At 45.8% G+C, this 15875-nt stretch overlaps 1 protein-coding gene across 5 annotated transcripts in view; it reads right to left on the reverse strand.

Annotated features, from left to right (window-relative positions):
- Window positions 1-10922, reverse strand: part of SORL1 (sortilin related receptor 1) — a 105230-nt gene extending 94308 nt beyond the window's left edge. For 2 of the 5 annotated variants that reach the window (XM_050921921.1, XM_050921925.1), the window contains exon 1: window positions 10446-10921. In XM_050921921.1, coding sequence (XP_050777878.1) covers window positions 10446-10727 — 282 coding nt within the window. In that variant the 5' untranslated portion in view covers window positions 10728-10921. Of the gene's footprint in view, window positions 1-7207; window positions 7310-10445 lie in introns of those variants that run through there. The other 3 variants (XM_050921924.1, XM_050921920.1, XM_050921923.1) reach the window with 3 other exon arrangements.
- Between the last annotated feature and the right edge of the window lie 4953 nt (window positions 10923-15875).

Consider the following 15875-nt stretch of genomic DNA (forward strand, 5'->3'; position numbering starts at 1 on the left):
ATGAATTTTAGTACTGTCAACAAGTACAAAAACACTGCTGTTTAAACACATTTTATATACTTATAAGCTGTTGTGAGGCCTGCTCTGTGCACACAGTTGTACCTATCTAACCAAAATGTCATTTTTACATCAATGTTGTATGGGTGCTGGGCAGCCTGAACCAGTGTGTCCAGTCAGTACTGGTCTAATGAAACAAGTGCAGTTCTGAAATTGATGCCCTTAAGGTAGTTTGAGGGCAGGTATCCCAACCATAGCTACCACTGACTGGCCCCTTTGCTAAGGATCTCAGCAGCAGGACTCAACAGCTTGTCCCCCCTCCTAAAGCTACAGAGAGTTTCTCCAGGCCATGACTGAGACAGTAACTCAATTTAAAAAAAGAATTACAAACCATCAAACATAAGAATACTTAAAAACACACCAATATAATGGCCAAATACCTGCCATTAAAGTTATTCTTAATGGGGCCAATCAGCTAATCTGCATCAGTGAATTCATTCTGCTATGAATCAGCAAACAGCATGGCCCCAAACCCCACCTCCCTCCCCCAGGCACCTTTATTAATGAAAATTCTGAGAGAAACGCACATGGAGGTTGTTGCTATGCATGTCAGAAAACTGGCATTCCACAAGTGTGTCTAAGTATTTGATCATCTTTTCCCTTCCTTGTATGTAGCTCTTCTAAACTGTAGAATTTAAATAAATTTTGTTACTCCTAGACTTCAAAACAATGCAACAAAAATAGTCATTCAAAAAGCTGACAGCTGCTTACGTTCAAGTTAAAGGGATAGCATCACTTAAAATCATTGGTGTGAAGTAGTGTCTCAGATTTAAAAAAAAAATTCTTATATGTTTATTTACTTAAGTTCTTTGGCAATACTCTGTAGCGTTCTCTCCTTGTTTATCATCTTGGTGGACCTTTGATAGGCCAACAGCAGAAGAGAAACATGCAAAGCAGACTGTGGTTTTAGGTGTTGCAAGAGCAATATCTGAAACTGACTAGACTTCCAGCTGTCAACTGACAAGATTTCTATGTCCCTTTAAAAATACTCTCAACATCCTAACAGGAATATTCACTCTATTATACTCCTCCTCAAATATTTAAGCAGTTACCCAAGATATCTCAAACTTGATTGATGAATCCCAAGAGAAAACTTTGTAGGAAACAAATTAATGCTTTAAAAAGTGAAGTTCTCTTAACTAAAAACAGCCTTTTGAAAATGTTGTGCAATTTCCCTGTGTGCTCCTCTCTAATGGGTCAGGAGTGAAACTATGCTACGATATGTATTGACAAAAGCAATGGGGCTTTAAGGCAAGGCCATCCTAACCCTCTTCTTGTTTTTAAATGCAAGTCATGCATTAAGTCTGGTAGGTAAATACCACACCCTCTCTTCCTCCTGTTCACTCCTGAGAGTTCTGCAGCACCTTGGCACAGTGGATGAATTAAGATGGAGTGAGAACTATAATGTAGTCTCCATGCTAGTTCCTGTGCACGTCACATTCCTCATCACCTCCACCACTGTACCTTCTGCTTTGCTTCCAAGCGTCTGTTTCTATCCTTGCCAGTGTGCATCACTTCCTGTGGCACTTGGGCTGAAAACACTACTGCCTGAATATGAAACATGGATGATTCATTTCAAATAAGTGTCAGGCTAGCCTAATCCTTTTACAGTGAAGTCACGTGTTTTCTCTTTGCTCCTAACATCTCTGCTGTCAAGAAACCTTCCCTACCAAACCTTTAAGGTGTGTGGACATCTGAAATGTTGGGCTTTTACAAAGATCAGGATAATCTGGGTTCCCAGCTCAGGAGATGGGAGCAGCAGCCTGTTGGGAGCTCAGCTCCCCCAAAATGAAGCAATGCCACTGGGGCCTGCAGTTACTCAGCAAGAGTCTCCAGGAGCAGAGAGGGAGTTGGTGCAATCCCAGGGAACATAACTGGGCTTCAGTTATGGGAGCAGGGAAAGTTAAGGTTCTGCTGATGTCAGTGTATTCTAGATATGGCTCCATGAAAAGCATTAGATGTAACAGCCACCACACTAGGGGGCTGTGACCGCTCTGTTGTTAGGATTATAGCTCAATGTTTTACTAAGTGCTCTGGCTGAAGGACACAGAGTAAAACTGTGCAGCTAGAGTAACGCCGCTGATTGCACCAGCATTACTGCTGACTTACCCCAGTATAAATAAGAGCAGAATTTGCCCAAATGCCAGGCAAATGATAAACACTGAAACCTGCTGTTGCATAAAAAAATACAATGAAATCTTGAATACTTCTCCCCACCTGCTTTAACTGGAACAGTAGAAATACTGTGACTGAACACTGTTCCCAAGTAAATATCTCGCCTGCCAAGTTTCAGCATGAAGCAAGCATCAGAGGCAGAGATAAGGCCACCTCTTTCCACCAAAACCTACTGGTGAGGATAGAATGTAAATGCAGAATGTTAACAGCACTGGCTGCAATGGTATAGTCAAGTTCATAAGAGGCAGTGTTGGCCAGGGGATAGATCTATGGACTAGTACTTAATAGACTTGAGTTGCAGTCCTGTCTTTGCCCCTGGTCTCCTGAGTGCTATTTACCTCATTTATTATTTTCCCTTTTGCACAATACTGAAATCAGGGATCACATCATGAAGTTAATAGGCAGCAAGTTTAAAACAAGCAAGAAGTATTTCTTCACACAACGCACAATTAACCTGTGGAAATCGTTGCCATGGGATGTTGAGGGCCAAAAGTGTAAATGGATTAAAAAGAGAACTAGATAAGCTCATGGAGGATAGGTCCATCAATGGCTATTAGCCAAGGTGGTCAGAGATGTAACTCCATGCTCCGGGTGACCCTAAACCGCCAGGAGGGGAGAGGGATAGATCTCTGCAGAACTGCCCTGTTCTGTACACTCCCCCGTGAAGCTTTGGTATTGGCTGCTGTCAGAGACAGGATACTGGGCAAGATGGCCCATGGGTCTGACCCAGCGTGCTCGTTCTTATATGCCCTTGTGTAAATCACTTCAGTTCTTTGTGCCTTTATTGCACCATTTGTACGCAGAATGTGGGGGATGATAATGGACACATTTGTTAACTGATTTCTATCAGCTGGGTACTACTATGATTTTTGGGAATGAATGGGAGAAAAAGGGAGCTTTTGGCTGATTTTCTGTATTGCTACAAGTAAGCTTGTCTGAACCATACAAAAGTTACTTTGACAATCCATGCAGACTGGCGACCTAATGCTCAAGAGTTGTTAAATTATCATTTGTACTAGACTCCAACAAACACAGAGCACAGAAGCTGGACACTAGAAAGTTAAACTCTGTTCTTGGAAGGACCATAACTGATGTGCTGGCAAATTAGGTCAAAATTAAGTATGGTTCATTTCAAATGTAGTGAAATTGATTTCTGCAGTCACAGAGTTAGATGGAATTTTCCCTGCCAAGCAGATTTCTGCACTCTTCAAAAATAGAATGTTCTCTGCCCACATCACCGAATCTCCTCACAATCAGATTGCTTCCCAGAAAAGATTTGTTCCCACAGCTGCTGGGCTATTTTCCCCCCTAAACAAATTAACAAAATGTGATCTGGCAATCCTCAAATGGGATCAAGTTGAAAACAAAACAAAATACAGAAAAGCAGACTGAGCACGGTGTACCAGCCTGGGGCTCCTAAAATCTAACCCGAGCTCTGCAGCTAAATTGTGGCATGGCCTTCAAGTTACTTTACCTCTGTTCCACTGCCCCGCCCTTGTAAAAACAGGGATAAAATGTATCAATCTGATCTTTCTGACAGTTCTTTGCAATGGGCAAGGATGCTACAGAACGCAGCTAAAAATATTCTTTAAAAAGCCAGCTGGATTTTTTTTTGGATGTGGGGTGCAGGGGGGTTCGAATGATTTCTCCCACCTGCCTTGGCAAACTAGCACCTTTAAGCCCCAGATTTAGTTTTTGTAGGAACCTGCTACATGTAGGTTGCAATAGGGTTCAGTGCACTAGGAATTATGCAAACACAAGGAAGAGACAGTCCCCCAAAGAACGTGCAGTAAGAGGAAAGGTTACTGAGACGATAGGCCTATCTTTTAACGTAAATGCTAAAGGGCTTTGCAGATCCCTTTGGGGCTGATGCTCCATGCATAGCTCTGGAGTGGGAATACAAGCTGCTGTTATTGGCAGAGTGAAGAGGGTTGGAGCACTAACACATGGGATGTAGTAAGGTCGTCTTTAAGGGGCAGAATTACACAGGGCCTTGACACCAATAGCAAGAGTCTGAACTTAATGTGGTGGATAAAGCCAGTGGTTGGTTTCCAAAGGGGTTTAACATGGGGTGGGTGAGGAAGACAGATACTTTTAACTGCTCTATTTTGACTGAACTGGAGCGGAGAGGATGGCATGGGTGTCAGAAGCCACTGCGGAGGAGGCTGCAAAAATGGAGGCAGAAGATGAGGCCTGGATAAGAGAGGTCTGTGTGTGAACCAAGGGTCAAATCTTTACACACAGCTTCACCACTTTAAACTAGGAGCTGTAGAAATTCCACTAGATAACATGTGCATTTCCTTCCTTTCCATCAGAGTTGGGAGACAGCCACTGAGATCTCACTTGTGCTGGTTCATTGGTTCCTCTTCCAAGCTGGCTACAGCACGAAGCAGATTCTGATACTGACTTCCATGGTGGTGAAGGAAAGTAGTCAAGAGAAGAGGTAAGCAATGACAAGGGGCATCTCCCTGTTCTCCCGCCTGCACACACAATAATACACAGTAGGAACGGAATTCCTCTTACAGAGCATGTAATTCACATCTGGGGTGTCCTGGGAAGTTTATTTCAGATGGCTGGAATGTGCTCTGGATGCCAACAGAGATCTGTGACAGCTGCGAATGGCGCTCTCAGGATTTTCTGGGTGTAGGGGTGCTATAGATTTAAGGAAGCAAAAGTTAAAAGCACTGGAATTGTTAGGAGAGGAGCAGCTGTGGGCAAGTTAACAACTAATGTCTTGAGTCCAACCACTTGATCATGCCTTCAGCAGGGAAGGGGCTATCCACAGTCACCCGAGTAGCTGATGCACCCCTAGCAGTGCAGGCGTAGAAAGAGTAGTCTTCAGACCTGTAGGCAGGGCTTGCCAGGCTCCATGGAGCTCTGAATGGAACCCAGAGTTGCGCTGTGTTGATTCGTCTCAACTGCGCCTGTGAGCAAAAACCCCTCTTATCTTGAAACTGAGGCCATGTCTACATCTAAAATTTTGCAGCGCTGGTTGTTACAGCTGTATTAGTACAGCTGTATAGGGCCAGCGCTGCAGAGTGGCCACACTTACAGCAACCAGCGCTGCAAGTGGTGTTAGATGTGGCCACACTGCAGCGCTGTTGGGCGGCTTCAAGGGAGGGTCGGGGAACGCGAGAGCAAACCGCGGCGAAGCTGGTCTCCTTTCCCGGTTTGCTCTCTCGTTCCCCGAACAAGCAGGTCTCCTTCCCTGCGGTTTGCTGGGTGGTTCGGGGAACGCGAGAGCAAACCCGGGAAAGGAGACCAGCTTCGCCGCAGTTTGCTCTCGCGTTCCCCGAACAAGCAGGTCTCCTTCCCTGCGGTTTGCAGGGTGGTTCCGGGAAACGCGAGAGCAAACCGCGGCGAAGCTGGTCTCCTTTCCCGGTTTGCTCTCGCGTTCCCGGAACCACCCAGCAAACCTCAGGGAAGGAGACCTGCTTGCTCGGGGTTCGGGGAACGCGAGAGCAAACCACGGCGAAGCTGGTCTCCTTTCCCGGTTTGCTCTCGCGTTCCCGGAACCACCCAGCAAACCTCAGGGAAGGAGACCTGCTTGCTCGGGGTTCGGGGAACGCGAGAGCAAACCGGGGAAGGAGACCAGCTTGATTACCAGAGGCTTCCTCAGGTATGCTGGCATACCTGCTTATTCCACGGAGGTCAAGAAAAGCGCTGGTAAGTGTCTATATTTGATCACCAGCGCTGGATCCTCTACACCCGAGACAAAACGGGAGTACGGCCAGCGCTGCAAACAGGGAGTTGCAGCGCTGGTGGTGCCCTGCAGATGTGTACACCTCGTAAGTTGCAGCGCTGTAACTCCCTCACCAGCGCTGCAACTTTCTGATGTAGACAAGCCCTGAGTCTCCTGAGTCTAGCGCTAACACAGTGGCTGATGCCTTAGAATAAGCAAGAGACAGATGGCGAAAAGGGGTGCAAAGGGAAGACATAAGGCCCCCGATAATCTGACTTGGAGCATGGCACTATGTTAAATATGTCATACGTCTCAGATGCAGGGCCTGACTTCCAGAGGCGCTGAGCACCTGCCACTCCCACTGAGTTAAGCTAGGGTGACCAGATAGCAAATGTGAAAAATCAAGACAGGATGTGGGGGGTAATAGGTGACCTATATAAGCAAAAGCACCAAATATGGGGACTGTCCCTATAAAATTGGGACATCTGGTCGCCCTAAGTTAAGCTCAAGTTACAGGTGCTCAGTACTTCTGCAAACTGGCTACTGGAAAACATGCAGGGAACTGTCGCTTATTGCAGTGGGAGAGAAAAGGAACCTCCTAACTCTTAAGGTGGCACATTAAGCCAAGTGACAGCCGAAAGGAAAAGGGCAAGGACAGGAAACCATCTTGTGGGCTCTCTGAAGCAGGGATAGATCTTAAAGCACCTAGCGCTAGGTAACCTATATCCTGGTCTCATAGAGCCTCAACGTTAGGTCTTCCCTTTCCTGTCTCTGGCTCCCTGATCCGCAGGGACTCTACAAACCCTTAGCTGCAGCATTTCCGATGAGGTAGGAAGTACTAACCCTTAGCTGCAGATGGAGAAAACCAAAGGATTAGCAATTTGTCCAAGATGAGGTTTGTAAAGATCTCTAAACTGCTGAGAAGTGCTTAGTACTGCATTTTCGTTCGGTTTCTCTATCTCCTATTTGGAGAGTGCTGAGAGGGGAGGGGAGGGGGACACACAGAGCTGGACTTTTTGTTTCTCCAGTAAGATGGGTATTAGAGCTGATGTGACCAATAGCAAAGGCCCCAAATCATGTGTCTGTCACATTTGGCTTTTAGTCAACATATCCCCCCAAGAATCATGCTGCCCATCTGCTTTTGTTCAAGTCAAAAGGAACCCATGGACAAGCAAATTCTTAGCAAGACCTTATTGCTGGATGGGGCCTGCATGAGATTTTGCCAGATATGCAGCTGTCAGCAGGTACTGTGAATAGAGGACAGAAGCTGGGCAGTAGGTTTGTCTTGCTTACTGTAGCAGTCTTGGACTGATCAATCCAAAGTCCTCCAAGTCAACTGGAGTCTAAAGTTGATGCTGACCATTTTTAAAATTGCTCTTCTGTCTGAATCTTTTCCTGCTGTTACAAGAAACACCTGGGACAAAGGGAGAAGTATTCCTTTAAGTTGGTGTATTTAACAGTATTTCAGGGGTAGACAGTTATACAATGTCCCTTGCCTAATCACTAAGCGAGTTTCCCTCTGTTTGGGTAAATAACGGGGCAGAACACTTTATAAAAGATTGTCCTGGCAACTTCTTTCTGAAACCAAGTTTCAAGCTGACATTCCCTCTTTGATATCTGGAACCTGGGCCTTAGATTTCTCATAGCCTGTTCTGCAGTAGCAGAAGGACAAGAGGTTAAAACCCAAGCCTCAAACAGTGTATCATGCTGTTAGCAAGAGTGACTCAGTTCTCTGCGGAAAGTGCTCTTTGAAAATTAAAGGTAACAAGAAAAGGCCAAATAAAGTGGAACGTCGATGTTTAACTCCTACTGCTTCCTATTTGTCCTGGTCTGGTTGGTACTGGAATTACTGTGTTCGGTTTTACTCCATCTCTGACGTTGCAGACTGCTGCCAAAACTTTCCACCTGAGCTGTTCAGAAGGTTGATTGGAAGCCCCTGGAGGCTGAGTGGGAATTGATAGAACAGTGGTACCAAAAGCAACAGTGTCAGGTTCTCCCAAAATTCCCTCATTATGCTCTCTTAATTCAGTAAATGTCAGGGAAACCAACAAGCATTGTTTCAGATGTGTAGGAAGTGCTCTCTTCAGAGCAATGAAACCAGACATTGGGAGAAATGACCTCAGAGCGGCCTTTCCCCAACCTGCTCTTTTCCTGCTTCTACATTAAAGCAACTTTTACTGCACCAGAGTCTATATCCCCTATTTCAAATGGGATGGATCAGTAGCTCCCATTCCACATCTTGCTTCTTTACTGGATTCTCCCTTCAGAATATCAGCAAAAAAATCTGTAAGATGGGATGATCTGAAATGGCATTTAGTGCCAGATTGTGTGGGGAAAATGAGACTTATATGGCAAAACCCAGACCCAAGCATGAAGCAATACATTGCTCAATGATGGCTAGTTACACTTCCCCTGAGAAGCCTATTTAGCTAACGCAGGGTTCAGAACCAAGTCCACGAAAGGGCCATAGCTTGAATAACTTAATGGAGGGAGACCGACACTTCTGTAAATTGGACAAGCTGCTATGTTAGAGTCAGGGCCACCTCTAGCAGGCACCAAGCAAGCTGCATTGCAACACTCCTTTCCTGTCCCTGCTTAAAGTGACCCCCTGCAATTCTCAAAAAGGGCTTCCGCAATCTGTTGCCAATGCAGTGAAACTTCTTCAGTATCAAAACTGGAGAAAGGAGACTACAGAGAAACACTTCCACTTTCTGATCTCCCCACAGATCTGTCCCAACACTATATTCAGAAACAAGCCTGCCCTCGCTCCCTCCCCGGCACCGATGGAAGGCAGATCCTCAATGTGTTGTGTGGTGGCTTCTGAAAAACTGATATAAAATGCAGCTTTAGGGTGAGATTTCTTTTATGGGAGAAGGGTGGGATAAGTGAAGTACTAAGTGCAAATCACTCATCCACATAATACAGAGCATAGCTAAAATGTATGTTCAGTGTGAACAAAATGCCTCTGTCCCACCAAGATGTGCATTTATAGTTACACAGGCGAAGTGTGTGATTTCCCATGAAATCCTCTTTCCCCTCAGTTGTTCCCAGAGAAGGGACCTACCTTGTTCTAGGAAGATCATTCTGTAGGGGATGCTACCCTCTTTTCAAGGGGCATGGTCTTGTGTATTTATCTGTTGCTAACATTTAGATGACTAAAATCAAAAGGTTCTCTTTTAAGTTCTGCTGCTACATGTGACTAAAGTAGTCTCTAGTCCAATGCACTTTGTGCCAGCGAAAGAGTTGGAGTGTTGTGGGCTACAAGCTGCAAGGGGAGGAATGTTTGTGTCCAAAATCTGTCATCAGTTTCTCAAAACTGTCATTTCAGGACAGGTACTAGGCTGAGTAACTTTCAGCATCCAAACTTTCAGCCTATAGCTGCCTGCCCATGTCCTGTCTACAGGAAAAGGCCACCTACACCTTTTTGCTCAAGGCAAAAGGTGTATTTTTAATATACAAAATAGGACTGGACACAATTTTAGCGTGAGTGGAAGTTACTTGCACTGCACTGCATCACAACAGAGCCGGTGCAGTTGATTTTAAACTACTTACAATTTTCAGGCTGAAATTTGATTTTTTTTAATTGATTTGTTTACATGTGGACAATGCAATGGCACCTTGGCATTGTCAATACCACAAACCTACCACGGATCTCCCTGAATTTATCCACCAAGCCTATTGTTTTATTAGCAACATCGGAGGGGTTAAGAAGGTCCTCAAGAGGAAGTCTGATTTCTTGATAATAAGACACACTAAGTGAAGAAGCCACCTGCACTATTTCTGATTGTTTACAAGATAACCTAACCTCTGTATGGCAGCAGATAATTTACCCTTCCAGTAGCAGCACCCAGGGCCGCCCCCCAGTAAAACGGTTCAGAGTTGCAATGTAAATTATTTGATAAGAGGGTGCATGCAGCAGGGTGATTTTAATGAGTCAATTCTAAGCAGAACTCTGTTTACTCCCTTGCACTGGAATGATGCAATGATCCCTTCTGCTTAGTTTGGTTTTAGCGACCAAATATTAAAATAAACATTTCTGTGTTCTCCAACCAGGGAGCAATCAATCATGTCTCTGGGCTCTAACGGGACCTGTGCGTGACCCGGGCTACCTTTCCTGAAAAAATGGGTGGAGAGCCCCGGGAATGTGCACGGAGTTTCTGGTGCTTTGGGGGGTCGAAAAGGTGAAAGAGCACTAACATTTAGAGTGAGTGCGTGCCGGCGGGGGCGGATTACTGCATGCACTCTTTCAATAACCCCCTATATAAGGAGCACACTGCACAGAACCACAGCGTTCCTAGCAGTCCCTTTGCAATTGGAGGGGGAAATGTGATGCAAAGTATCAGTGCCCCTGGGAGCTGGGGTGGCAAGGCGTGCACACAACAACATGCCCCTAATTGCAAGCGATGCTCCCTTTTCACAATGGGGGGGGCGTTCTGTGGCAGGGAACACTTGCAATCTGGGGTCCTGCGGGGGCACCACTGCAAAGCAAACGTGCAGCTGGGGAGTCGGGGCGTGTTGCCAAGCTACTCACCTGTCCATACACCTTAATGGGCTCCTGCTGCTGCTCCGCAGCGCTCCTCTTCCTCCGCGGCTGGAGCCTCTCGCTTGTTTTGCCCGTCCCTCTGTCACCCAGGCTCAGCGCTTCTCCTTGGAGCAGCGCGAAGCCCCGGTCCTGAGGCCGGGGTGCAGCCCCCCCGTGCAGCAGCAGGGTGCTGGCGGCGGCGGCAGCCGGATAAGGGCTCCATGCAAGCAGCAGCAGCAGGGCTGCCAGGCAGGGTCGTCTCAGCTCCCCACAGCTGCTCCCTGTCGCCATGTTCCTCCTCCTCCCGGGTGCTGGTGGGGCTGCTGCAAAGTGGGGCGCCGCCGCCAGGAGAGAATGTGCAATAGGAAGGGGGCGGCGGGAGGGAGCAACAGCGGCGGCTGCCTGAGCGTTGCTGCCGCCGGGCTGGCGCGAGCCGCTCCCGGGGTCTGCACGCGCTGCTCCGGGTGCTGCGCGGTGCCCCTTGCACCGTGCGTGTGGCAGGCAACGGGGGGAGGGGAGCGCCGCCTGAGCTTGCTTGCACCGGCAGTGTGGGTGCAACTTGCAAGTCACGTGTATTACCCACACTCTCTCTTTAAGCTTCTTTGCTTCCTCTCTTGACCCAGAGGAAGTAGGGCAGCCCCAGAAGCAAATACCCTTTTCGCTCTCCCCCTCTTTCCCCCGAAATCCTAGCTACGATCCTCCTGACGATTTTCCAAATCTTTTTTTAAGGCATGGGCTGGAACGGGTAGTGTGTTGGCTTTACAGGGCGGTGAGGCCGCAATGTCTGCATGAGGGGCGGGGGAATGAAGCATGCGTCCCATGTGCACCCCAAACTCTGGTGCATTTGAAAAGGGGTCTGGATGCAGATGCAACATAACATCTGGGCCTTTCTGTCTCAGGGTTTTATACTGCCACCTAGCACTGTAGTGTCTGAGTGCACTTTCAAAAGTAACCTCTGTGTTTGCACTAGTGCAAGCTTTTTGCATTTGTGAGGTGGTAATTATCTAAATACATTTATTTTATATAGCCTCCAAAAGCATGCAAGGTGCTTTTATGCTCCGCATTCTCCCCGTAACACTTACAATCTTACACCATCCTGGTTTAATTGAAGAATGGTTTAAGCAGACGAGTGAGTCTCGAAAACTCAAGCGTGGATACTAGATGGGTGGCTTCATGGTGATGTCTTAGGCCAAAATGATCATAGACAGTCTCTGGTGTTGGTTGTCTTAGTTGAGGGGAGGGCTAACTTGAGATATCTTGTACCTGATTTTCATAAGCTCTGAGCATTGAGAACTCCACCTGAACTCAGTTGGAGTGATGGATGCATGGCATCTCTGCAGATCGTGTCCAAGATATCTACAGCCGAGTATGCAAAAATGATCTCTCTAATCAGAGGCCACTCAAAAAGTAGCTGTGGAGCTTTCTGTGCATTAACTTTTCCTTGTCTATAAAATAGGGGCAACATGCCTATCAAGCAGGGATTTTGAGAGACTTTACTACAAAATATTTGAAAAGCACTTTGCGAACTAAATGCCATATAAATTGCTGGTGTTATCTGCACCAGCAAAAGATTGATTATCCACGTGAAACTGCAAGTGCAATATTTTTAGACAGCCACCAGTCTCAAATTGCCTGCATCTAAAATTTTACTGCACAGGACAGTCATTTTGGAGGGGAGGATGGCAAATATTATTATTTCAGAGACTACATTATGTGAGCAAAGGTAGAGGCCATGTGACAGCAACCGAAGCTTGTGCAGTATATCTATTAACCAACAAAGGTAGGTAGCAACACATCACCTCCCTACTCACATGATGAGGATGTTCCAGTCTACCGCAAGCAATGCCAAGCCATTCACACTGCTCTAAGGCAGATAAAGCATAAAGATGCTAAGATAAATGTAAGTCATGAAGCTAAGGCTAGAAGGTTTATAGTGGCGGAACCTCAGTTGGGGAGCACCTTACAAGAAGGAGATTAGAAGAATCTTGACGTTGGTATATCTGGGGCTGAAGAGAGGGGCCACCTCTTTGGAAATACCTTTCCTCGGCAATATATTCCTAGGACCAATCCACAAATGGAAAAACTGGAACAGAAGAATGTGAGGAAAGAAGAAAGCAAGAATCCCTTAAATCTGCACCCAGAACAAATGCAGACTGAGAAAATTGCTGCTTCAGTTACACTGTGTCCTGCCTTTAATTTTTGCCTAACATGTGGGACCCATGCTGATGGATGCCTTAGAAAGACCATCAAAGGCTAATCTGGGCTAATATACTGAGCACCAAATCTCCCCACTTTTGAAAACGTGGCCATTAAGTCTTTAGTGGCCAAATTATTTTATTTTATTTTATTTTTAACCTCAGGATGGTCCATGGTGGCAGCAGGTCTTAACAAAAAAATGTAGTAGTTTTAGTGTGAAGATTTGAATGTTAATTGTTTCAATTAATTCACAGTTCAAACCTCTCTGACTGTATTTAAGATGAGTTTCTTATTTAGATTTGAATCCGTTCACCTCAGATCACAAACATGCTGTGAAGGGTCCATGTCCCCTTTCCACCTCGCACGCCTATCACCCCAGACTTGGTCTGTGGATGCCTACAAGTGGCTTGTGCAAAATCTTGGAAGATTTTAAATGATAAAATACTTCATGAGGGCACAACCTTCTCATCCCAATCGCATTTGTCCTCCGTGTATGTTTGTTTGCATCTCCTTGCTTAGCTGAATAAATAAAGTGGTTGAATTTAGTTCGTACCAAAGTAGCTTCTTACATGTAAGTAGTTAATGAAAAGAGTCTGATGATATAAAACGAATAGACGATTAAATTATGAGACTATTTCAGGTCAAAATTAACTCCTGTTTAGGGCCAGAGCATCTGCAACCATTGACCCTGATCTTGTAAATATAGTTTTGATTTTACCCACACAACTAAAGCTAAGAATATGCATAAGCATTTTAAAGCTTTGGGTCATTCTCTGTGTAACCATTTATGTCGTATGTTGATAATAGCCTGGACATGATGTGTTTATTATGCGGATTACCTTTTCTCAATACAACCTGTATTTATGCTACTCATGAAGTCTTCCTTGATCAGGTTCATCATACTGGCCTTTTTTTTAGTATAAGTTGTTTTACCAAAGTTCGGTTATCCTAGCCACAAACTTAATTCCGTATTCCTTCTGGAATTCAAGTAGAAATTGCTAATGAAAGAACACGCTCATGGGACAATTTTCTCTTTACACTAAGCCAAACCCCAAACGCATAATAAATTATTAAAATAACAAGATGTTTGAACTATACCATAACTAAAGAGGTCCTAGATAATGCATTTTCTCAAAGATAGAAGGGAATGCAGTGAGTTAGAGGCTCTTCAGGGAATAGCATATCAGCCATATACGTGATGAAATTCAATGGGCTAAAATCAGGTTGCAGTGATAACTCTACATTTTCTGGCAGTTTTTAAGTCAGCCATATCATGTTATTCTTAGCACAGTTTACTTTGTATATGAATTTTCTTTACCATTTTTTGTGGGAGTGTAGGGGGCCAGGAAATATCCATGGAAGTGTGTGAGTTAGCCCAATTTTTAGATTGCACCTTGTTTCATTTGAAGACTGTATAGCAGTGGTCCCCAGTGTGGTGTCCGTAGGCACCATGGTGCCCGCCGGGACATTTATGTGTGCCCGCCTAGTGCCGAGCAGGGGACCTGCCGGGGACAGAGAACTCAGGCTGCGGGCGCGGTGTTCTCTGTTCCCGGCAGGTGCAGGGGCTGCCTAGTTCCCAGCAGGGGAGAGAAGCTGTGGCCCCGCGCCTGCCAGAGACAGAGAACTCTGGGGCTGCAGGCTGCGGGCACCAGTGTTCTCGGTCCCTGACAGGTGCGGGGCTGCGACTTAAGCCGGAGAGAAGCCGCGGCCCCGCACCTGCCGAGGACAGAGAACTCTGGGGCTGCAGGCGCTGGTGTTCTCGGTCCCCGGCAGGTGCAGGGCCTGCCTAGTGCCCAGCAGAGAAGAGAATCTGGGGCCCCGCGCCTGCTGCGTACAGAGTACTCCAGTGCTGTGGGCACCGGTGTTCTCTGTCCTCACGGCTTTTCTCCGGCTTCTCTCTGGATTCATATATTAAGTAATATTAAATATGTTTTTTTGTATTATTTAATGTACAAATACAAAATAAGCCTTGAAAAATTGTTGGTGCCCACCATGCTCTTCTGAAAGCATGAATGTGCTACTGGTCACAAAAAGGTTGGGGACCACTGCTATAGCAAGGTAAAAGAGCCATTGCTGTTTGTCATGCAAATAGGGCACTTGAGTCTACCAGCCCCATTCAGACCTGATGTCTGGTCTGCGCTTAAAAATTAGCTAGACCTGGCAAAGTTGCTGTGAAAAATGTCATGCTCTGAGCATCATACTTAGGTAGACCTAACCCCTTCTGTAGACATGGCTAAGTCAATGGAGAATTCTTCTGTTGACCTAGCTACCACCTCTTGGATAGAAAGATTAGCTGCATCGATGGAAAAACCCCTTCTGTCAGTATAGGAAGCATCTACGTTATGGTGGTACAGCTGTGCTGCTGTAGCATAGACATGTCTTAGCGCACGTCCAGACTAACCCGCGGCATCGGCGGGTTAAAATCGATTGCTCGGGGATCGATATATCGCGTCTAGTCTGGACGCGATGTATCGATCCCCGAGCGCGCTTACATCGATTCCGGAACTCCATCAACCCGAACGGAGTTCCGGAATCGACACGGAGAGCCGCGGACATCGATGCCGCGCCGTCCAGACGGGTGAGTACCTCGATTTTAGAAATTCGACTTCAGCTACGTTATTCCCGTAGCTGAAGTTGCGTATCTAAAATCAATTTTAATACCTAGTCTGGACGTGGCCTTAGCCCAGTGGTTCTCAACCAGGAATACAGAGAGGTCGTCCAGGGAGTACATCAACTCATCTAGATATTTGCCTAGTTATACAACAGGCTACAGAAAAAGCCCTAGTGAAGTCAGTACAAACTAAAATGTCATACAATGACTTGTTTATACTGCTCTATATACTATACACTGAAATATAAATACAGTATTTATATTCTAATTGACTTATTCTATAATTGTATGGTAAAAATGAGAAAGCAAGCAATTTTTCAGTAACATTGTGCTGTGACACTTTTGTATTTTATGTGTGATTTTGTAAGTAAGTAGTTTTAAAGTGAGGTGAAACTTGAGGCTTCGCAAGGCAAATCAGACTCCTGAAAGGGGTACAGTAGTCTGGAAAGGTTGAGAACCACTGCCTTAACCTTTCTACTGAGTCTGCTAGGGAGGGGGCTGAACACTTCTTCTCAAGGCACTAGCCTGTTATCACCAGATAATACCATATGAATCACTAAACATCTGTCTACTATGAAAGCTTTTACAGCCAAAAGCTCTCTCTGCCCATACTTAGGGGAAAGGAACCCGTT

Source organism: Gopherus flavomarginatus, chromosome 13, assembly GCF_025201925.1.
Source record: "Gopherus flavomarginatus isolate rGopFla2 chromosome 13, rGopFla2.mat.asm, whole genome shotgun sequence".
NCBI classification, from domain to species: Eukaryota; Metazoa; Chordata; order Testudines; family Testudinidae; genus Gopherus; species Gopherus flavomarginatus.